Source organism: Palaemon carinicauda, chromosome 3 (genome assembly GCF_036898095.1).
Source record: "Palaemon carinicauda isolate YSFRI2023 chromosome 3, ASM3689809v2, whole genome shotgun sequence".
Classification (NCBI taxonomy): Eukaryota; Metazoa; Arthropoda; class Malacostraca; order Decapoda; family Palaemonidae; genus Palaemon; species Palaemon carinicauda.
The window spans coordinates 97,999,574-98,023,775 of NC_090727.1; the positions used below are offsets into that span (position 1 = coordinate 97,999,574).

The window sequence follows — 24,202 nt, forward strand, 5'->3', positions numbered from 1 at the left end:
ATAGTTTAGTTTAGTTAGGAGTTTTCGTAAGCGTTTTTTTCTTTTTTATTGCAGGCCGTAGTTCCTCCTTTGGATTCCTTTATACTCCTTGGAGTTTTAGTTGGCCTGGAAGGTGGTGTTTGACAGCCGTGTGTATATTGTATATGATTAGCTTGATGATGACGACCCGGACCGGACAATGAATATAGGAATAGACTGCTGAAATACAGAATTTTTGAACGTTGATGACCCGGCTATAAAATACGGATTTCTCTCACGACAATTGATAACGACGACCACCGCATAAGATTGCATAGTCGAATTGGCCGTACGATAGTGTTGGCCAGTGCCAGTAGGCTACAACTTGCTTAAGGACTGTTGCGTGTGAACCAAGAGGTTCTCTTGGTTTGGCATTAATTTTTTGTGTTGCAGAATATGATTGGTGTTTAGTATTAAGTAATTTATTTAGTCTTAAGTGTGCTTTTGGTACTGTGCGTGGACTGACGGTGTTGGGTACATTAAAAGGATATTGTTTTTTCGATTGTTGGCGAGTTTTCGGTACCATCACGCACCGATATATACAGCGAATTTTGTGTGTTTTTTTTGTCTATTGAATTTATGATAAATTGTGATTGTTCCTGGGTTATGGCATATGGTGGATGGTTTGGTGATAAGTGATTTGTTCTAGTGTTAAGTCAGTTTAATGATATGTGTTCTGTTTTTGGTTGCGTTAATATAGTTTTAAGGCTATGTTTTGTTTTCATTTTCCTTCTGTCCAAGAGTCTAGTTTAAAGTAAAGTAAGGGGAAAGTTTGTGTTGTGGGATATTTTGGAAGTAAGAGTGATCAAGGGTGTGGGGGTTGTGTTTTGTATACATCCCGCTACAAGGCTATCCTTCCAGGATAGAGAAGGATAGGTTTTGCCGTGTTGATTGTGAACGTAGTATACCATATCAGCAGGATGATAATGTGAAACAGATTGGTTACAGCAGAGATTATAATAATAATGATAATAATAATAATAATAATAATAATAATAATAATAATAATAATAATAATTATTATTATTATTATTATTATTGTTATTGTAATAATAATAATAATAATAATAATAATAATAATAAAAATAATATTATTATTATTATTATTACATGCTAAGCTACAACTCTAGTAGGAAAAGCAGGATGCTATTAGCTCAGAGGCTCTAACAGGGAAAATAGCCCAGTGAGGAAAGGAAATAAGGAAAAATAAGATATTTTAAGAACAGTAACATTAAAGTAAATATTTCTCATATAAACTATAAACACTTTAACAAAACAAGAGGAAGAGAAATAAGATAGAATAGCGTACCCTCAAGCAAGAGATTAGTCATGTCAGCGTGATAATAATGTGAAAAAGATGGATTATATAATGAAATTATGATAGTTGAGAATAACATTTTCCTGTTAATTAAAGTAATAAGTTTGTGTGGGCATCGGGTAGTGAAATGAGGAGATCTCTTTCCCTATGCAAAATCTTGAATAATTGAATGGACAATTTGGTTAAAGTATGCGGAAGAGAGGAATGGGAGGCCTAATGTGGATAAGGGGAATAGATATAAGATAAAGAAGAGATAGGGAGAGGGTAGCAGGTTAGGAACAGTGGCACTCGAGTAGAGTGCAGGCGCAAAAGTTAGTGAAATATCAAGTGCAAATTCCTTGGATTCGCACCTAGGCCTATGTTAGTGTAAGTGTGAATAACAATTTTGCCGAAAGACTTACTCAGTGTAAACTTGTAGACTGTGCAGGAGAATAAAGGAAAGTTTTTAATATATTATAAAAGAGCGGGATGGATGAATTTGAAATGTATTAACGTTATGGTTTATCTGTGTAGGCTACAGCTGTAGTACAGTGTCTTTGTCTCTGTATTTGAATTGTCTCTTTATGTAACCTATTATGCTCTGTTTAGTGAACTTCAAATCCTTGCTGATAATAATACCGAGATCTTCCTCCTGGTCCACACTTTCTATTTCATTACCCAGCAGTGAGTCATCTGATTGTGGGTTACTTTAAACTATGTACATGATTTTTCATTTCCCACAGTTGAAAGGCATTTTCCATTTTTGGGGCTATTCTCTTAACTTCATCAGATCCTCTCTTAAGGCTTCTACGTCTTCTGAGTTCGCAGCATTTATGCCTAGTTTAGTATCATCATCATTGAGAGAGAGAGAGAGAGAGAGAGAGAGAGAGAGAGAGAGAGATACACTAAAAACGTTATCCTGCACTTAATATTATTATTACTAGCTAAGCTACAACCCTAGTTGGAAAACCAGGAAGCTATAAGCTCAAAGACCCAACAGGGAAAAATAGTCCAATGAAATGAATAAGCTACGAAAGAGGTGATATTCAGAATATATTAAGATCAGTAACGGCATTGAAATAAATCTTTCATAAATATGATCTTATAAACTAAGGTCCGCCTGTTCAGCATACCAACATTCGATGCAAGTTTGAACTTTCGAAGTTCCACCGATTCAGCTGCACAGTGTTACAAAGATCATTTTACTACCATGCAAAACAGGGGAATGGATTAATTTCGGTATCACATTAAAATGTGTCATTTATAGGCTCTAACAAATAAGTAAAACTTGACCTCCAAAACTGACACGCCATCAACCGTCATCGGTTCATATCTTGTCCAACCGTTCCATGGAGTCAAATGAGCCGAAGTTAGCGAGTTATCTCTCCTTCTCCTCACTCACACATTCAAAGAATGTAGTTGACGAATGTACTTGATTATGGAATAAGATTTTCATTCAGGTTTGATCTCTAAAACTAATTTCATCTCAGTTTTTATAGAAGAAGCGATCAAAAATATTGCATTGAACTAAGAACACTAAAGGTGAGACGGTTTGTGGTGAGGACTGATAAGATGTGTGTGTGTGTGTGACAGAGAGAGAGAGAGAGAGAGAGAGAGAGAGGGAGGGAGAGAGAGAGACAGAGAGAGAGAGAGAGAGAGAACAATGGAAAATAACAATGGTGAAATATTAAAAGATCAGTTTAGGGAAATATTTGAAACATGAACTATTTTATCTATATACTTCTGTCTATAAAATGTTTTGGTAGAAAGATATCATTAATGTATATTAGGAAACTTTGCATGGAAAAAATGATAACATTTCTGTGTAGGTCTAAGTTAAATCTATTACAAAACATTATTAAAATGTGCGTAGGCTTTACCATGAACTAAAAATATACTAAATATTACAATTATTGGTTTTCATATGCAAGATTTGACTAAACTAGAGAGAATTTTCATAATATCAAAAATTCTAGATTTAGTTATTATTATTATTATTATTATTATTATTATTATTATTATTATTATTATTATTAGCAGATAATCTACAACCCTAGTTGGAATAGCAGGCTGCTATAAGCCCAAGTGCTTCAACAGGGAAAGTTAGCCCTGTGAGGAAAGGAAACAAGGAAATAAATAAATATGAGAAATAACGAACAGTTAAAATCTAAAAAGAAAAAACAGTCAAAACATCAAAACAGATATTTCATTTATAAACTATAAAAAGACTTAGGTCAAGTCTGTTCAACATAAAAACATATTTAAATTCCTGTCATGAATGGCAGAGGCAAAGGACAGTGACATTGCCCTATCAAGCAGAACAATGCCCTAGAGACTGATCATATTACATCTGATCAGCGCCCAAGCTCACACTCCACCCAAGCTAGGACCAATGAGGGCCAGGCAATGGCTACTGATGACTCAGCAGATAGACCTATAGGCTCCTCAGACCCCACCATCCCTAGCTCACAAGGACGGCAAGGTTGCGGTGACCAAAGGAACTGACTATTTTGATCGGGACTCGAACCCTAGTCCAGCAGTACATGAGAAGGAACGTTTCTAATAGGTGACTGCAACCCTTATTCAGCAAATTGACGTGAATGAACTTCTGTTTTTGATATAGTCATTATTTCCTTCAAACTAAGATCATGACCAGCAGGTGGTTTGGTGTCCAGGTAGTATGTTGGCCAGGCCACTCACTATCCATCCGTTGATATACCACTGCTAGAGAGTTATGGGGTCCTTTGTCTGGTCAGACAGTACTACACTGGATCACTCTCTGGTTACGGCTCCTATTTTTTCCTTTGCCTACACATACACCAAATAGTCTGGCCTATTCTATAGACAATTTCCTTTGTCCTCATACACCTGACAACACTTTGATTACCAAACAATCCTTCTTCACCAAAGGGGTTAACTACCTCACTGTAATTGTTCAGTGGCTATTTTCATCTTGATGAAAATAGAAGAGACTCTTTAACTATAGTGAGCAGCTCTTCTAGGAGAAGGGCACTCCAAAATCAAACCATTGCTCTCTAGTCTTGGGTAGTGCCATAGCCTCTGTGTCATGGTTTTCCACTCTTTTGGTGTAGAGTTCTCTTGCTTGAGGCTACACTCAGGCACAATATTCTATTCTATTTATCTTCATCTTGTTATTTTGAAGTTTTTAGTTTATATATGAAAGATTTTTTTTTCATGATATTGTTCTTAAACATCTCTTGTAGTTTATTTCCTTATTTTATTTCCTCATTTGGATATTTTTCCTGTTGAAGCCCTTGGGCTTATAGCATCCTACAGATGTAGCTTAGAAAGTAATAATAATAATAATAATAATAATGATAATAATAATAATAATAATAATACCTTGTAAAACCCAAAAGGTCTAAGTCACAAGACTTACGGAACATGACTCGTGCCAAGGAACACTTTAGCATCATTATACCCGAAATTTGCAATGAAATAATATACCAGGGTTATAAATGTAATGTTTGTGTGTGTGTGAGAGAGAGAGAGAGAGAGAGAGAGAGAGAGAGAGAGAGAGAGAGAGAGAGAGAGAGAGACATGGAAATATGTATTGAAAAATCAAATAAGAAAAGTCAAAATCGATTATTGCATCATGAGACTCTTCTGCATTTACGCTGGAAAAGTAATTTTAAAGGCTACGCTCTCGCTTCAGTCATGATAGAAAAAAATCAGTCTGGATAATAACAGGCTAATGGTCACAGCCTAAATACATTTCCCAGTATCACTGAATAATATTCCCATAAAATTATGCTTTTTCCTTAGATTTATAATTTTGCCGAGACACTGATCAGACCGAAGGCGTGAACACCCCACTACCTAGACCGAACCGAGACTGGAGCCAGATCGAACCCATAGTGTGAATCATCCCTAAGCATTCAAAATATCACTTTCTAGGGTTCGAGTCATAATAATCATTATTACAAGCCAAGCCAAGCTACAACCCAAGCTGGAAAAGCAGGATGCTATAAGCCTAGGGACTCTCATATATTCTCATAGGGTCAATTCCTTCGATATATGTTTGAAACGTTCCTCTAGGCCAGTATATATATATATATATATATATATATATATATATATATATATATATATATATATATAACCAATGCAGTTGTTTCTAGTCCACTTCAGGACAAATGGTTCAGACATCTGGGATTTGGATATTTTTCTCACCACGCTGTACACTGCGGATTGGTGATGGTGGGAGACTGAAGCCTGATGATATTACTATTCCAAAATCAGAATGAGATAAAATACATATCAGAACAGAATATCATTTTGGATCTGGAAACAACATTTTGTTGTATGGTAGAAGAGAGAGAGAGAGAGAGAGAGAGAGAGAGAGAGATTCCATCTCCTAACTGGTTTTTTTCAGTTGGGATAGCTGCAGAGAAAACCCCGTTATAGTGTCCACCAACATTGGCGTGAACTAAACCCTGCTATAAGGTTAATATAACCCATATCCATTGAATATGAATTTGAGATATATTTTCCTTCGTGTTCAGTATTTATCTAATGTTTGGGGATCTGGCCAATAATGTCTAATCAACATTATTATTATTATTATTATTATTATTATTATTATTATTATTATTATTATTAACTGTTGTCTTTTGGGTTAAATATATTAAAAAAAAAAAAAAAAACTAATGATTGGTAGTTGAATCGGTAGAACTTAAAAAATTCAAACTTGCAGCAAATCTTATTATGTTGAACAGACTGACTATATAAACCTTTTTATAGTTTATATATGAAATATCGATTTTGAAGTTGTTGCTGTTTTTAAAATATTTTATGTAATTGTTCATCATTTCTTATATCGTTTATTTATTTCCTTATTTCCTTTCCTCACTGAGATATTTTTCCCTGTTGGAGCCTTTGGGTTTATTGCATCCTGCTTTTCCAACTAGGGTTGCAGCTTAACTAGTAATAATAATAATAATAATAATAATAATAATAATATTTAGTTTTCTGCTTTTAGCCTTCAAAGCCAAACTACCAATCTTTAACCTTTTGATTGTATGAGATTCCAATCTTCTAAAAATGCTTTAGTGACATCAATTCACCTCAGGCGGTTTAGATGAAGTCAGATGTCAGTGTTTAACTGAGTCATTTCATTATCACTTAGGTATGGTCAGTAATGTATTAATAATGTCACCCAATTTCAAAATGTCTACTTGATGTTGTAAGCGAAAAGTAAAGTTTATCTTACTAACATAATCATTTGGCCTCTTAAGTTACATTATTTCACCACTCTCTCTCTCTCTCTCTCTCTCTCTCTCTCTCTCTCTCTCTCTCTCTCTCTCTCTCTCTCAGGAATATCACAATCGCAACAAACAGAAAATACGTACTGCATATCAGTTTTTGTTATGCGGAGGAAAACTGAGGAAACGCTAGGCGCATTGCAATATATATATATATATATATATATATATATATATATATATATATATATATATATATATATATACACACACACACACACACATATATATATATATATATATATATATATTATATATATACACATATATATATATATATATATATATATATATTATATATATACACTCTATATACATACATATATATATATATATATATATGTATGTATATATATATATATATATATATATATATGTATATACATATATATATATAATGAAACAGGAAGGAAGGAAACAATTGCTGACTGGCTACCAAAAAAAATCTTCTCAAAATGTAAAGAAGAAAACTTTTCCACGATAATATAAGAGTAAAAGAAACAGAAATTTAGAGGAGACTCTTGTAAAAAAAAATGCTATAAATTTCATTTTGATTTTAGAAAGGGGAACTAACGCGCCTACCATTCCAGCCACCTTTAAAATGTAAATATAATTTCACAGGTTTAACAAATAAGTACAGATTGACTACTGAAATTGAAACGCCATCAACCGTAAACGGATCAAACTACAACGCCTACCCCCCCCCCCCCCCCACCAAGGAATGACTCACCCCTCCACCTCTACCACACACGCATGGCCACGCAACTAACCCCCCCCCCCCCCACCCTATTTCCTAGTCCCTTCAACCTTTTCTCTAATGTTAAATCATATCTTTTCGTATATATTTGTTTTTTCTATATATATATGTATATACATATATATATATATATATATATATATATATATATATATATATATATATATATATATATATATATATATATATACTTTATATATTTGTTCCGACGCGATATACAAACCTCGTGATCATTTAATATAGGAATTCGCTTCAGCTCAGCTGAAACGAATTCCTATATTAAATGATTACGGGTTTGTATAGCTGGGAAAAATACAATTTAGGACAAATTGTCATATGAGAGAGAGAGAGAGAGAGAGAGAGAGAGAGAGAGAGAGAGAGAGAGAGAGCGAGTAATATGACTGTTGAAGAATTGCTGATAGACAGTTTGGGAAGAGTAGCCTATGTTGAATAATGTGAGTTGGAGGGAGAGTGTTGGAGAACTAATATTTTCTTTTTTTTATCTTTAATTATTAGGGCCAAGTATGTTGAAGAATGTTGGAGACTGAGTGAGTGAGTTTCGGATGGAGAAAGATTGATAATAGGTGTAATAAAACTGAGATGTTTTCGGCAGAATTAATTATAATGTTTCTTCTAATGAAAACATTTGAGTTCTTAGCTGAGAGATCTATGACTGAAAATTTATGGTTCTGATCGAAACATTGTGAGAAAAAACGTCTGGTTTAGTGAGCATTTCCCGCTGGGATAAGACTTTTTCATTTAATTTCCTCTCCTTCAGAGTTTAACATCACAGGCCCACGAAGTTACTACAATAGATACATAGTAAAATATTTCTAGCAATAATTCGCCAAATCTTTAAGAGACTTTAAGACAGAAGGGCGTGATACAACCAACCTCCTCCTCCTCTTAGTGGTGTCCGTGAACAGCCCAGGCCAGGAGGAAGCAGGTGACAGAAAGACACCATTGGGGAAGATGGAGAGGCAGACTTCGTTCGGCCTTTTAAGATATGAAGTTGAATGGCTTTATACAAGCACGAAATCTCCCTCTCTCTCTCTCTCTCTCTCTCTCTGCGAGCGTGATGAGGGACTTTAGTTTGATCGCTCACACCAAACCAACCTAGTATGGGTGGCCCTGACTATTACACCTTTGCTGATTATTGCGATAGGTAAACCCTTTCACTATGTTAAGGTGTCCCCACTCAGAAAGGATATATATATATATATATATATATATATATATATATATATATATATATATATATATATATATATATATATATACAGTAGTCAACGATGTGTGAGTTATCAATTATGATGAGAGAGAGAGAGAGAGAGAGAGAGAGAGAGAGAGAGAGAGAGAGAGAGAGTTCAATTCCATAAAACGTTGTCTTCTCCGAGTCCCGCCTGTGCCAAATGTTTGTAGAAAGCCAAGCGCAGTTTTCGAAAATTTCGGTCGACTTTCAGGCCGAAAATTTCGGCCGATTTTCGGGCCGAAAATCAGTGTTAGAGAGGGAAATAATATTGTCAGAAGGAAAAGTGGTAGCGCTGCTCATCAGATTCATTCGATGTTTGAAATATCAAATTCAATTTTTGTTCAAAATGTATTTTTCATTTTTTCAGTTTCATTACAGACATTATTTTCTCTAAACAAAATGACAGTTTTATATATATTCCTGAATAAAGAAGAAGCCACCTTTCGATATGCGGTAAATCGAAGCTACTCATGAGTTATCATCGACCTTAAAGACAAGGGAATAGAGAAGGAAATGCTCCCACTGTCACATACGCCCTTCTGGCATTGAAGGAAATGTTCAACGTTTTATCATAAGAAAGGGGCTGCTCTCTCTCTCCTTCTCTCTCTCCTCTCTCTCTCTCTCTCTCTCTCTCTCTCTCTCTCCTCTATGATTTCTGAGATTATCATCTCTGAGTTTATGATCAAACGAATAGAAGTTTGAACGAAATTTTCTGGGAAAGAGTTGATTCAAATAAGGAGTTTCGTTGTGACTAGATTTTCTCATTTTATTTCGTTTTGTAGACGGAAGTTTTAATCCTTGCTGAGACATGTGAGTGAGGATCTCCCATTAATATTTTCGATTTAGAGCGGAGGCCGATGGGGGAAGCTACCCTTCTTCAGTATGTAGACCAAGCATAGTGTGAACAGGGAGACTAAATAGATGGACTTTAGTGTGGACGATTAAACTTGAACTTTTATTTGTTAGAAAAGATTCTCTCTCTCTCTCTCTCTCTCTCTCTCTCTCTCTCTCTCCTCTCTCTCTCTCTCTCTCTCTCTCTCTCTCATTACTAAGTATAAAACAAGTATCCTTATTTTTAGAATCAGTTGAAGAAGAGGAGATATTCCTTAGTCATAAAGGAGGATTTTTTAAGCATATTAGATGACTCATCATAAACAACTGCCTGGCAATCTGCCGGACTAGGGTTCGAAACTTTATAGTTCCTTGTGGTGTCTGCAACCCTACCATCCTTGCGAGATAAGGATGGGGGTGTTTGAAGGAACCTATAGGTCTACCTGCTGAGTCATCATGAGCCATTGCCTGACCCTCCCTTGTCCTAGCTTGGGTGAAGGGACTTGGGCGCTGATCATATATGTAAAGGTCAGTCTCTAGGGCATTGTCACTGACCCTTACCTGTGCCATTCATGAGCGACCTTTAAACGCCGAGAGAAAGACTAGGCTTTTATAATTCTAGCATCGTATTTGGGTAAATATAAATAAAAACAGCCCTACTCTCTCTCTCTCTCTCTCTCTCTCTCTCTCCTCTCTCTCTCTCTCTCTCTCTTCATATCCACAGACCTTTGCTTAAGACTTTCACCTTTACCCAAGCGCACACATCCACGCATTTACACAATTACGTTTCACATATAGCTATAGCCAAAGAATCAACGGATAAGTTGTATTTAAGAACAAAGGAATAGCAGACAAAGAGTTATCAAATATGTATGAAAAAGAGAGAGAGAGAGGAGAGAGAGAGAGAGAGAGAGAGAGAGAGAGAGAGAGAGAGAGAGAGAGAGAGAGAATTGAATCCCATATATTCCCTATAATGCTAAAGTGTAGTTTCTTGTTAGTCTCACTTGTGCCAGCTGTAAATGGAAAGGCTAATGTGGTATCAGTGTTATTAATGGAAATAATGTTGTCAGGAGGAAATTTGGTAACGCTGCTCATCGCTTACTCGAATCATTCGTTTTTTTTTTTAATATAAATATATATATTTTGTTCATAATGTGTCATTTCTATTATATCATTTATATAATGTTCATATTTATTATGAAATACAAATTTTCAAAGATATTCAAAATTATAGACCTATTAAAGTCTAGAGAAGCTGAAACATCAACAATCCTCTATTGATGATAACAGCCTTGCATAAACATTTACTGTAGGGAATTTCTCCTTGCAACGGACCGTAGGTGCTAGTTGCAAGTTTCAATGTCCTCCTTTAAAGGTGATGAGGAGACATTATGCTCCCCTGTCACATAACTCCTCTTCTCCCTATCCCTGTCCCAAATAACCTCTGTCCTCCCCTATCTCACCCATCCCGAGGAACATTAATAGTCCCCCCCCCCCCCACGAGACCCATCTCAACCCCTGCGTCCCACCCTGTCTCCAACCCTATCCAGACATTCCTTCCTTCTCCATCTGCCCACCTAGTCCTTGCCGTATCCTACCCAGTCCCTTCCCTATCCTACATCGTATCCTACCCCGTAGGCCTAGTTTATCACAATGGTAAAATAGACGTATTTCGTATTCGAATGTCTTTCATTCCAACTTCCACTCTGCCTAATTGAATCATTGTAAAAGTTTTACGGTTATAGGCATGGAATAGGCATATGCAAATCAAGACACTTCGGCCTACACTTGAATAAAGCATGAAATTCATAAATAGAATTATGTTTAAAGACATTAAAACCAAGTTTCAAAGACGAAGCCGACGCCAAATCAAATCGAACGAATATTCTTCCGTTAGAAAGACGTATATCAGAAATGACATTTACTCCCTGACATCGTAAAGGTGAGAACACCTTACTCCAGGTAACTGGATACATAATAAAATGTTGTAATTATTTACCTTTTCACTAATTTCATTTATTATTATCTTTAACATATTTCAATTTTACTTTTCCGTCATATTAATTGGAACAGTCAGACTAGAAGAATAAAATAAGTTATTGTTCGCTCTCTCTCTCTCTCCCTCTCTCTCTCTCTCTCTCTCTCTCTCTCTCTCTCTCTCTCTCTGAATCAAATTTGTTAACCAACATCTGTTTCTCTCTTTAGACCTCATGGCGTAGTGGTATGCGCACTCAACTCCTAATAAAGTGTGACTTAAGGTTTATAGGTTACTCATGAATGGCAGAGGCAAGTAACAGGACAATGCCCAATGTAAATAATATATATATATATATATATATATATATATATATATATATATATATATATATATATATATATATATATAAATCCCTTTATGAGTGGTGATACCTTGACGTAGTGAAAGGGTTTGCCTATCGCTATGATCAGCAAAGCTGTAAGGCTACTATTTAGGACCACCCATACTAGGTTGGTTTGCCGCGGGTCAAATGTGTCCCGCTAGGGGACCAGATTATGCAGTATGATTTAATATGACGAGACCTTACTGGACCTAAAATGATCTCTCCAGAATGCGCGCACACACACACACACACTCTCTCTCTCTCTCTCTCTCTCTCTCTCTCTCTCTCTCTCTCTCCATAACATGCATTCAATGCTAATATTCAGTTTCGTTTTGACGTTGAATAGGATAATTATAGTAACAATATAAATGAAATAAAATTTAATGACAACCCCGTGAATAGATTGAAGATGGAGCCCCAGAAGTTTCGAATAATTTTCAGCTTGCCTCTGTTTTGCACCTAAATACTATTGTTCGCAACTTTTTTTCATAACATGTCAAAGTGAAAAATAAAGGGATCTGGTGTGAACAGAGCATATGATATGAAGTGAGGAGAAGAATGTTGTGCGGCGGGAAATGGTTTCTGTTGTTAAGGAATATATCGTTCGAAGGCCTTGTGAGACATTGCACAAAGAAAAGTATGCTCAACTTGAGGGAAAATCACGAAGTGATATATTTAACATCTTGAAGGACAAAAAACACCTACTGCTAAAACATGGGGTTCATAACTCCTGAAAATCCCTAATAGCTAGTGTTACTGCTGCATATGAAGTTGTTCTGGTGCTTGTAAGAAATATAATAATCATTTAGGCATGGAGAATTAATAAAGCAGCGCGCAGTAACATAGCACAAGAGTTTGCTGAAGAAAAAGTATCCGGCAAAGAAATTTGGAGGTGTGTCATTATTATCTCACCAAACAGTTGCAAGAAGAATGACTGAACTTGAACAGCCCGTTTCCATGAAACTTGAAAATTTAATGAAACATTGAAAGTAATTATCACATGATTTAGATGATTGCATTGATGTAAGCGATACAAGCCAGTTACTCATATTTGCCCCCACCATTGAATCAAATTTTTGTTTTACACCAAGAACATGTCAATATGCAGTCATTGAATGATGATAGCAGAGTTTCTGAGATATATATATATATATATATATATATATATATATAATATATATATAATATATATATATATATATATATATATACACACAGTATATATGATACGTTCCCCTCAAATCCTTGGCCAATGAATATGGAGGGTTTAAAAGGTGTTCCTGCATTGCAACTGATAGGTCAAAAGCTATGAATGGCATTAATATGGGTTGGTTGGTCTTTTAAAGAAAAGACTGAGTGCATTACATCACACCGCAGTGCATTATTCACCAAGAAGCAGAATGTTGCAGATGAGTGATGTCATGACAACTGATATCAGTATTGTGAAATAGTTCTTTAGGCCTAGAAAATCTATATCATTCCTGGACAAACTAAACACAGAGTACAGGGATCTGCCGCTATATTCAAGTGTTAGCGGGGCCGAGTGCTGAAAAACACTCCGTTTATTTTTCTTTAAGGGAAGATATTCTCCCATTTCTACAATATCAGCATATTACTAATTCTGAATAGTGCCAAATTCCGCTACACAATAAAGACTTTCCTTGCCACTCTTCCATTCTTACAGAAGTGACTACCCACCTGAACATACTAAACATGGACCTACATGAAAAATTATAAATTGTTTCCCAGCTAGTAGGACACGTTCATTTTCTCTGTAGAAAATGTGCAACTTTTCAGTGAGTGCTTCAACACACTTTCCTGCTTATCGTGAATTATACAAAAAATAATGGAACCTACTTCTCTTCTTTTTTTTTTTTTGGAAAACTTGAATGAATGTACTGTCAGTTTGAGACAAGATTTAGATACATTGAGAAATTGAGGTCCAGACACCCTGTGTTAAAAGATCCCATGGTAGCCTGTGTGAAAACACAACTACCTGAACTTCTTATTTTTACCTGGTCATTTGACAATGAATAATGTCTATGATTAAAAGGTTATAACTGAATTGAAATAACTCGGTGATATATATATATATATATATATATATATATATATATATATATATTATATATATATATATATTTATATATGAATATATATATATATATATATAAATATATATATATATATATATATATATATATATATATATATATATATATATTATATATATATGTGTGTGTTTGTAGGCTTACTTTGATTGCACAGTGTTTTGAAGTTAAAGCGTTTCTATTGTCTTTTTTTTTACATATGATTTAAAAATATTAATAAATACTACTATTTGAGTTGCTAATATCTTTTTTCATCATTTTGTATATCATATGTACTTTGCTTGTTATTTGGAGGTCAATATCAACCGAGCTTTATAAGAATTTATTTTTTCATCATTACCTTATTTTTGTTGATTTTTTTTCTTGTTTCGGAACAAAATTATTCATATAAGAGTAAGTATAGGGGAAAATCTTTAGACACGGTGTGTAAACTCTACAAGTGCATCTACATACTTGGTAAAAGATCATTTGGATATACGGAAATCAATCTCTCCCCTTGGGGAAGGTACTCCCCTTCAGTTACTGCACCAGGAATTATAATTCTAATATTAATTTACTTATGTGGCCCGTGCCAACAAGCATTTCATGTAATGTGGCCCTTAGCATGGAAAAAGGTTGGGCCACCCTGCTGTGAGCGATCAGACCTGTCTCCTACCATCACCAATTTGCAGTGGCCAGCGTGGTGCTGAAAATGGCTATCTGAGGCCATTGTCCTGCTGTGGACTAGAAACGGCTGCATTTATTGTTGTTATATATAGATAGCCTTTCGTTTAATTAAATTCATAAATCAAGTTCAATTTGCCAGTTCTGAGAGAGAGAGAGAGAGAGAGAGAGAGAGAGAGAGAGAGAGAGAGAGAGAGAGAGAGAGAGAGAGTTATTTCAAGTTCAAGCAGGAGGTTAAACATTCCTTATTATTATTATTATTATAAGTGAAAAAGTCGCAAATGATTACGGTTCCATATTCACTGTTATTTCAAAAGCACTCGGACTAGGGAGCCTCTCTTATGTTCTTCATCTGAGTTGAACGATATTCTTTTATTATTTTGCCCAAAGGATTACAGAGTTTTCCTCGGAATTGAACGATAGTTTCATATAGCTTCGCCCTTTGGAATGAATACTGTTAGAGGAATAGTTATGTTGAAAAATGTTGGAGACAGTGTGAGTGAGTGCTTGTTGGAGAAAGACTGAACATTTATGGTTCTGATCGAAACCTTGTGAGAAACAGCTCAAGGTTTAGTCAGTATTTCCCGTTGCGATAAGACTTTTCCATTTATTTTCGTCTCCTTCAGAGATTTGGAGCAAATACTCGCGAAGGTACAGTAGACCCACCGAGAAAGATGTCTAGCAATAATTAGCCAAATGAATCTTTAGGAGACTTTAAGACAGAAGGGCGTGATACAACCAACCTCCTCCTCCTCCTAGTGGTGTCCGTGAACAGCCCAGGCCAGGAGGAAGCAGGTGACAGAATGACGCTATGGGGGAAGATAGTGTTATTGCTCTTCCCTTCTTGGGGACTTCTACCAACCAGAAACACCTTTTGGTGCTGTTTAGATTTTCTTTCGAAATCTCTTCGTTCAGCTGCATAAGTTTATTATTATTATTATTATTATTATTATTATTGTTGTTGTTGTTGTTGTTATGATTATTACTCTTCTTTAGAATAAATATGTGGCTACAATTTATAGCAACAGAAACCTGGTACTAATTTTAGATAACTCTCTCTCTCTCTCTCTCTCTCTCTCTCTCTCTCTCTCTCTCTCTCTCATATCCACAAACCGCTTAGATTTCCATCCTTATACCCACACACACATCCACACACGGCCACATCCACATTTCATTTACACTCAAGTCAACAGGTAGCGCTATCTAAGAAAAACGGAATAGTAGACTAAGAGTATATGAGAGAGAGAGAGAGAGAGAGAGAGAGAGAGAGATTACATTCCTTTATACCCTATGATGATGAAGGTAGTATTTATTTAGCCTCACTTGTTGCCAAATGTAAATTGAAGGTTTTCTAGCCAATATTAGTAAGGGAAATAATGTAGTCAGGAGAAAATTTGGCACCGCCGCTCATCTGGCACTCGAATCATGGAGTGTTTGAAATATAAATTCTAATCCTTGCCCTGAATTTATTATTTGTTGATATTTTCAACATGTTACCGACCTTATTTTCTCCATTATTAACAAAATTATAATGTTCAAATATATTTCTATTAAAAGAGACCTATTGATATGCAGTAGATCGAAGCTACTCATGAGTTATCAACCTTAAAAATGAAGAAATAGAGAAGAAAATCCTTCTACTGTCACATACGCCCTTCTGGCTTTGAAAGAAATGTTCACCGTTTACATAAGAAAGGGGCTACTCACTCTCTCTCTCTCTCTCTCTCTCTCTCTCTCTCTCTGCATATATATATACATGCACACACTACTCAATGTTCCGGTTAATGAAACAAGACGAAGTGTCCGACCAATCTCTAGAAGAATCCCAAACTGAGATTTCCCGCCTTTATTTCCCGCCCACCTCCCGCTTAAGTCAATTGGCCTTGACTTCCACTCAATTGATAACGGCTTTGTGTAATGAATATTATAAAAAAATGTAATTCTTGAATCATATAAGATTATAAGTAATAAGTGTAATTAATTTGTAATAATTTCTGGTTATTTGCATAAGAAAGGAGTGACATGATAACTATTTGTGTGAAATTGAAGTCGAAATCGAAATGTTAGTTTCGAGTGATTGTGCTTCTAAAGAGGAGGAGGAGAAGAGTCCTTCTTGCCTAAGACGTCTTTTCATCTTGCTCAATGAATAAAAGTTCTTAATATCTTTTAAGTAACAATAATGACTCCATCCATATCATCAATTTATTATTAGTAGTATTATCATCAGTAGTAGTAGTAGTAGTAGTAGTAGTGATACTTGTTGTTATGGTAGTGGTAATAGTAGTGGTGATACTAGTAGTTATAATAGTAGTAATAGTAGTAGTGATACTTGTTGTTAAGGTAGTGGTAATAGTAGTGATACTAGTAGTTATGATAGCAGTAGTTATAGTAGTATTTATAGTAGTGGTGATACTAGTAGTTATAGTGGTGGTAATAGTAGTATTGATATTAGTAGTTATGTTAGTAGTTATACTAATATTGATAAAAGTAATAATAATAGTATTTATAGTAATAGTGATACTAATAGTGATAATGGTAGTCATAATTATAGTAGTAGTGATACTAGTAGTTATAGTTGTAGTGAAACTATTAGTTATAGTAGTAGTTAAAATAGTAGTGATACAAGTAATTATAGTAGTAGTGATAGTAGTAGATATACTAGTAGTGATACTAGTAATGATAAAAGTAGTTTTACTAGTAGTGATAGTAGTAGTTATACTAGTAGGGATACCAGTTGTTATAGTAGCAGTTATATTAGTAGTGATATAAGTAGTTATAGTAGTAGTGATATAAGTAGTTATAGTAGTAGTTATACTAGTAGTGATAGCAGTAGTGATACTAGTAGTTATAGAAGTAGTAATACTAGTTGCTATACTAGTAGTGATAGTAGTAGTTATGGTAGTAGTGATACTAGTAGTTATGATAGTAGTGATAGTAGTAGGGATACTAGTTGTTATACTAGTAGTGACAGTAGTAGTGATACTAGTAGTTATGGTAGTAGTGATACCAGCAGTTATAATAGAAGAAATACTAGTATTTATAGTAGCAGTGATACTAGTAGACTCTGATTAATACTAAACAAGAATTTAAGGAACTTGCAAAGAGAGAGAGAGAGAGAGAGAGAGAGAGAGAGAGAGAGAGAGAGATAAGGGAAATGGAAAAAAGAGAGATTTTGTGTCATGATTAATTAGGTGCAATGTACATGCCTCGAAGTAACTATACTCACCAAGGGATAGAGGATAAGTATCTAGCCTCACCTGACTCGTGCACACTCACAGAGGCCTAATACCTACCTTTTCACATCTCTCCCTTCCACATCACAACTGTGGGAATGTCACGATTAAAAGCCTTTGGGGAAAGACAATTAATTCAACACCTCTATTGCTTTTGTTAACTGCCTGGCAATCTGCCCGACTGGGGTTTGATACCCACTCAACCTGTATAGTTTCTTGTGGTGTCTGCAACCCCACCATCCTTGCGAGCTAAGGATTGGGTGTTTGAGGGAACCTATAGGTCTATATGCGGAGTCATCGTGAGCCATTGCCTGGCTCTCCCTGGTCCTAGCTTGGGTGAAGAATGGACTTAGGCGCTGATCATATGTGTATATGGTCAGTCTCTAGGGCATTGTCACTGTCTCTTGCCACTGACATTCATGAGCGACCTTTAAACACTGAGAGGAAAATAAGGTTTTTATGATCCTGGAATCGTATTAGGCAGCTAAATATTGTAAAAGACAACCAATCTTTCAAATAGAGCATAGGCCTAGTCTCTCTCTCTCTCTCTCTCTCTCTCTCTCTCTCTCTCTCTCTCTCTCTCTCTCATATATATATATATATATATATATATATATATATATATATATATATATATATAATATATATATATATATATATATATATATATATATATATGATCATTTAATGAATTTTTGCGTAACTGACACTATTTTAAAGGAAGCATCTTCTTTTATTATTAGCGAAAAATAACGAATGAATTTGAAAAGGCCAAATTACAAATACATAACAAAAAATGTCAGATTCGATTAATAAAATAATGTCACATAGGCCTACTTTATTTGTAGAATCTATGAGCTGAATAATTTTGAAAAGAGAAATTCAACAGATTTTGGTAAAACCGTTAAAATTCAAGGTTAAAGTTTCGGATTACGAACTTTGGTCATAGAGAGAGAGAGAGAGAGAGAGAGAGAATCAAAGTGAATCGTTGTCGAGTCACCACATTTGAGTTGCTGACCAGTGCTGACTTGTATCGAGTCCTGCTGACGTCTGCTACCTGACTCGCTGACTGAGGAGTGACATGTGAGCTAAGGATGCAGGCGGTTGGGAGAGTCTATAGATAACTTAATAACATTATTTGATTTAGAGGGGTTACGAATTCTCTCTCTCTCTCTCTCTCTCTCTCTCTCTCTCTCTCTCTCTCTCTCTCTCTCTCTCTCTTAGATGATAATTTGGAAGTGCAATGTAATTATAATAAAACTTTATACATACTTTTTTACTACTTTTCGAATTAATTTTACGAAAAAAGATGATAGAATAAAAATATAAGTTTCTCGTGTGCCCTGATGAATTATATATATATATATATATATATATATATATATATATATATATATATATATATATATATATATATATATATAGATAGATAGATAGATAGATAGATATGTATATATATCAGGGAGAGAGAGAGAGAGAGAGAGAGAGAGAGAGAGAGAGAGAGAGAGAGAGAGAGAGAGAGAGAGAGAGAGAGTAATATGACTGTTGAAGAATTGCCGATAGAGACTGCGTTGGAGGAATAGCCTATAATTGAACATTTATGGTTCTGAGCGAAACATTGTGAGAAACAACTCATGGTTTAGTCAGCATTTCCCAATGGGATAAAGCTTTCCCATTTATTTTCGTCTCCACATATTTACAGTAGATGCTCCGGAAGGTACAGTAGATCCATTGTATACACGTTGATGATGGTGGGAGACTTTAATTTGATCGCTCATACTAAACCAACCTAGTACACCTTTGCTGATCATTGCGCTACGCAAATTCTTTCACCACATTAAGGTGTCCCCACTCAGAAAGGTTATATATTTATATATATATATATATATATATATATATATATATATATATATATATATATATATATATATATATATACATGTGTGTGTGTTCTCCTGACAGAGTAGTCTACGATGTGTGAGTTATCAAATATGAGAGAGAGAGAGAGAGAGAGAGAGAGAGAGAGAGAGAGAGAGAGAGAGAGAGAGAGAGAGAGAGAGTTCAATTCCATACATTCATTTACATGGTAAAACGTCTGTGCCAAATGTAAGCAGAAGGCCAAACGCCGTATCAGTGTTAGAGAGGGAAATAATATTGTCAGGAGGAAAAGTGGCAGCGCCGCTCATCAGACTCATTCGATGTTTGAAATATCAAGTTTAATTTTTGTTCAGAATATATTTTCTTCTTCACTTCCATTAGACATTTTTTTTTTCTCTAAACGAAATGACAGTTTTATATATATTCCTGAATAGAAGAGAAACAACCTATCGATATGCAGTAAATCGAAGCTACTCATGAGTTATCATCGACCTTAAAGACAAGGGAATAGAGGAGGAAATCCTCCCAATGTCACATACGCCCTTCTGGCATTGAAGGAAACGAGCAAGTTCCTATAGACATAGAGAGATGCTACTCTCTCTCTCTCTCTCTCTCTCTCTCTCTCTCTCTCTCTCTCTCTCTCTCTCTCTCTCCCCCCCCCTCTCTCTCTCTCTCTCTCTCTCTCTCTCTCTCTCTCATGAAATAATTTATGATATTATGTAGGCGTTAATTACAGATTTTGCTAAATTTGAAACATGACAGTCTCATGCATGAAGCTGAGATGTGTCCTATATGTTAATATACTCTATATTAGTCGATTTTGTTACCAAATGATTTATAAGTATTTTTTATGAAAGAAAGAAAGAAAAACTATAATGGTAAAACCAATTATCAAATCAAAAGATTCAAAATCAATTATTAAATAGGAACATTCTAAGAGAGGTGAATGCTCGAGTGCTTGGACGAGGATTAAAACTGGTAGACGAGAATGACCATGAATGGGAGGTAAATCAGTTGTTGTTTGCGGATGATACTGTACTGGTTGCAGACAGAGAAGAGAAGCTTGGCCGATAAGTGACAGAATTTGGAAGAGTGTGTGAGAGAAGGAAGTTGAGAGTTAATGTGGGTAAGAGTAAGGTTATGAGATGTACGAGAAGGGAAGGTGGTGCAAGGTTGAATGTCATGTTGAATGGAGAGTTACTTGAGGAGGTGGATCAGTTTAAGTACTTGGGGTCTGTTGTTGCAGCAAATGGTGGAGTGGAAGCAGATGTACGTCAGAGAGTGAATGAAGGTTGCAAAGTGTTGGGGGCAGTTAAGGGAGTAGTAAAAAATAGAGGGTTGGGCATGAATGTAAAGAGAGTTCTATATGAGAAAGTGATTGTACCAACTGTGATGTATGGATCGGAGTTGTGGGGAATGAAAGTGACGGAGAGACAGAAATTGAATGTGTTTGAGATGAAGTGTCTAAGGAGTATGGCTGGTGTATCTCGAGTAGATAGGGTTAGGAACGAAGTGGTGAGAGTGAGAACAGGTGTAAGAAATGAGTTTAGCAGCTAGAGTGGATATGAATGTGTTGACGTGGTTTGGCCATGTTGAGAGAATGGAAGATGGCTGTCTGCTAAAGAAGGTGATGAATGCAAGAGTTGATAGAAGAAGTACAAGAGGAAGGCCAAGGTTTGGGTGGATGGATGGAGTGAAGGAAGCTCTGGGTGATAGGAGGATAGATGTGAGAGAGGCAAGAGAGCGTGCTAGAAATAGGAATGAATGGCGAGCGATTGTGACGCAGTCGAATTCAAATTCAAATTCAAAAAAGTTTATCGACATATAGATACATCAAATGGGATGTATTAGCATGCTAATGCATCCCCAACAAAACTTATTACAATGCTCTTTGATCTATTCCAGTAAAACCTAGGAAACTTGTTAACAATTTTTTTTGCGATATTATTATTTAAGACAAAGCAAACTTGCTCAGTAACACTATTAATAGAAACATTTCTAAATTCCCTAAGTTTATCACATTCTAACATATAATGATGTAGAGTATGCGAGTATGCTTCACCACACAATCTACAGGGTATACCATCATTATCAATATATTGCCAACAATGATTATACCCCTACCTCATTCTCATAACAAAAGTATCAACTTTAGAAAGGACCTTGCCGTATGTAACATTAGTATTTTCAGTAACAAGCAAATAATGCCTCATACTGATGCTGCCCTCTTCCAAGATCTTTAAAGCCTTTTCTGTTCCCCAAACCTCTCGTTTTATTTTCATTCCTCGTTTTATTCTATTAAGGCTCATAGAGGTTTCTATGTCAATGTCAGGCTTTCTTGTGGCCTCCTTGGCCAGATTGTCGGCAACTTCATTTAATGAAATACCTATATGAGACGGAACCCAATAGAACTTTACCGCTATTCCTTTCTCCTGAAGCCGACAAACCAACCCTTTACAAAGGACAACCACCTCGCTATTAGTGGGGGTTTTGCTATTTAAGGCTAACAAAGCACTCTAGGAATCAACGAATACAAATATATCCTTGGTTTTATTAACTACCATTTTGAGACCCTCATGTATAGCATGTAACTCTGCTACCGTAGACGATGTTTCATCTTCAATCCTCTTAGACATTTCATCCACACTAACATCATTTTCATAATATTCACGAACCACCACACCACAACCAGCTTTATTACCATTCACAGAGTTCCGGTAGGCCCTGCTGCTGCCTCCGATGCCTTAGATGACCGCGGAGGTAGCAGCAATAGGGGATTTAGCATTATGAAGCTTCATCTGTGGTGGATAATGTGGGAGGGTGGGCTGTGGCACCCTAGCAGTACCAGCTGAACTCGGTTGAGTCCCTTGTTAGGCTGGAGGAACGTAGAGAGTAGAGGTTCCCTTTTGTTTTTGTTTCATTGTTGATGTCGGCTACCCCCCAAAATTGGGAGAACTGCCTTGGTATATGGATGTATGTATTCTTATTTGAACCGAAATGCTGTTGGAAATAAGTATTGGGAACATCAATGATCACATCAAATATTTGATTAATCTGTTATTACTTTCATTCACGTAAAACTCTCTCTCTCTCTCTCTCTCTCTCTCTCTCTCTCTCTCTCTCTCTCTCTCTCTCTCTCTCTCTCTCTCTCTCATGTTCCAAACTAACTATCGTCAAGGGATAGAGGATAAGTATCTAGCCTCCCCTGACTCCTGTACTCAAAGACCTTACACATCACAACTTTGGGAATGTCAGGATTAAAAACGCTTCAGGAAAGACAATTGATTTGAAAGCATTGTTAGTTACCTCCTCCAACGAAGTTGGAAGGTTATGTTTTACCCCCGGTTATGTGTTTCTAATTTGCACGTGTTTTTTGTTTGTTTGTTTGTGAACAGTTTCCTGGCCGCAATTTTAATCGTCGAGTAATGAAACTTGCAGGAATTGACCTTTATGAAAAAAGATGGAAATTACTAAATTTTGGAAGGTCAAGGTCAAAGGTCAAGGTCAAGAAAAATGTCCAATTCATGTAATCAGCCATAAGTTTGAACATCGTTGTCAGAATTCAAACTTAGTTCATATTTCAGCGTATGAACATCCACGCCAATTAATACATGTCAAGGTCAAAGGTCAAGGTCAAGGTCAAGCAAAAAATCTATGTCCCACCCAGTTGGTTGTATCCCTTCCCTCCCATAAGCCATCCTGTCACTTCACTAGACTAACTGCAAGAGAAATAACTATCTTCTCGGGTAATTATCCCAAAGTATTCAATTAGTAGAGGAAATTTACATGAAAAGACAATGTTGTAGGCCTAGTTTTGCGTGTCAAAATTCATTCATTTTATCCTAATCGAGAAATAGACGTATTTGGTGTTCGAATGTCTTCAATTCTAACTTCGACTTCGCATAAGTAGTTATCATTGTAAACCTTTTACGGTTATAGGCATGGAATAGGCATGTGCAAATCAAGTCACTTAGTCATAAACTCGAATAAAGCACAAGTTACCTTAAATGAAATTATGATTTACAGATTTAAATCTAAATTTTAAAAACGAAACCAAAGTCAAATCAAATCGAACGACTGGACTCTGAGACGAGAACTTCTTTCGCCGTGAGTTTCTGTGGTGTTAATTCTCTCTCTCTCTCTCTCTCTCTCTCTCTCTCTCTCTCTCTCTCTCTCTCTCTCTCTCTCTCTTAACTTGATACACATTAAAATGATGTGAAATTATTTGACTTTTTGCTAATTTCATTTATATATATATATATATATATATACTTGTTTCCGTTCTCTGCCCGCCCTTCGGGTAGAGCAGAAAGGAAGTAGTCATACCCCGGTGAGAATGGGCACCACGAGAGGTAATCTACAATATTTGCGGTCGTGTGCATGCATGCGCATATCTATCTAAATATTTAGCTGTATTTTTTGACGGCAGGGTACACTAGTGTGTATGTATGTATGTATGTATTATGTATGTATGTATGTATGCAATACTCCGGAAAATCTACAACAGGTTCATGTTG

The 24,202-nt window shown here is 35.8% G+C and overlaps 1 protein-coding gene across 1 annotated transcript in view; it reads left to right on the plus strand.

Moving 5' to 3' along the window:
• Positions 1-17,642, plus strand: part of LOC137632944 (uncharacterized) — a 98,979-nt gene extending 81,337 nt beyond the window's left edge. Inside the window, exon 2 of the mRNA XM_068365071.1 lies at positions 17,210-17,642. Within this exon, the coding sequence (XP_068221172.1) occupies positions 17,210-17,642 (433 nt within the window). The remainder of the gene's footprint in view (positions 1-17,209) is intronic.
• Positions 17,643-24,202: the final 6,560 nt, after the last annotated feature.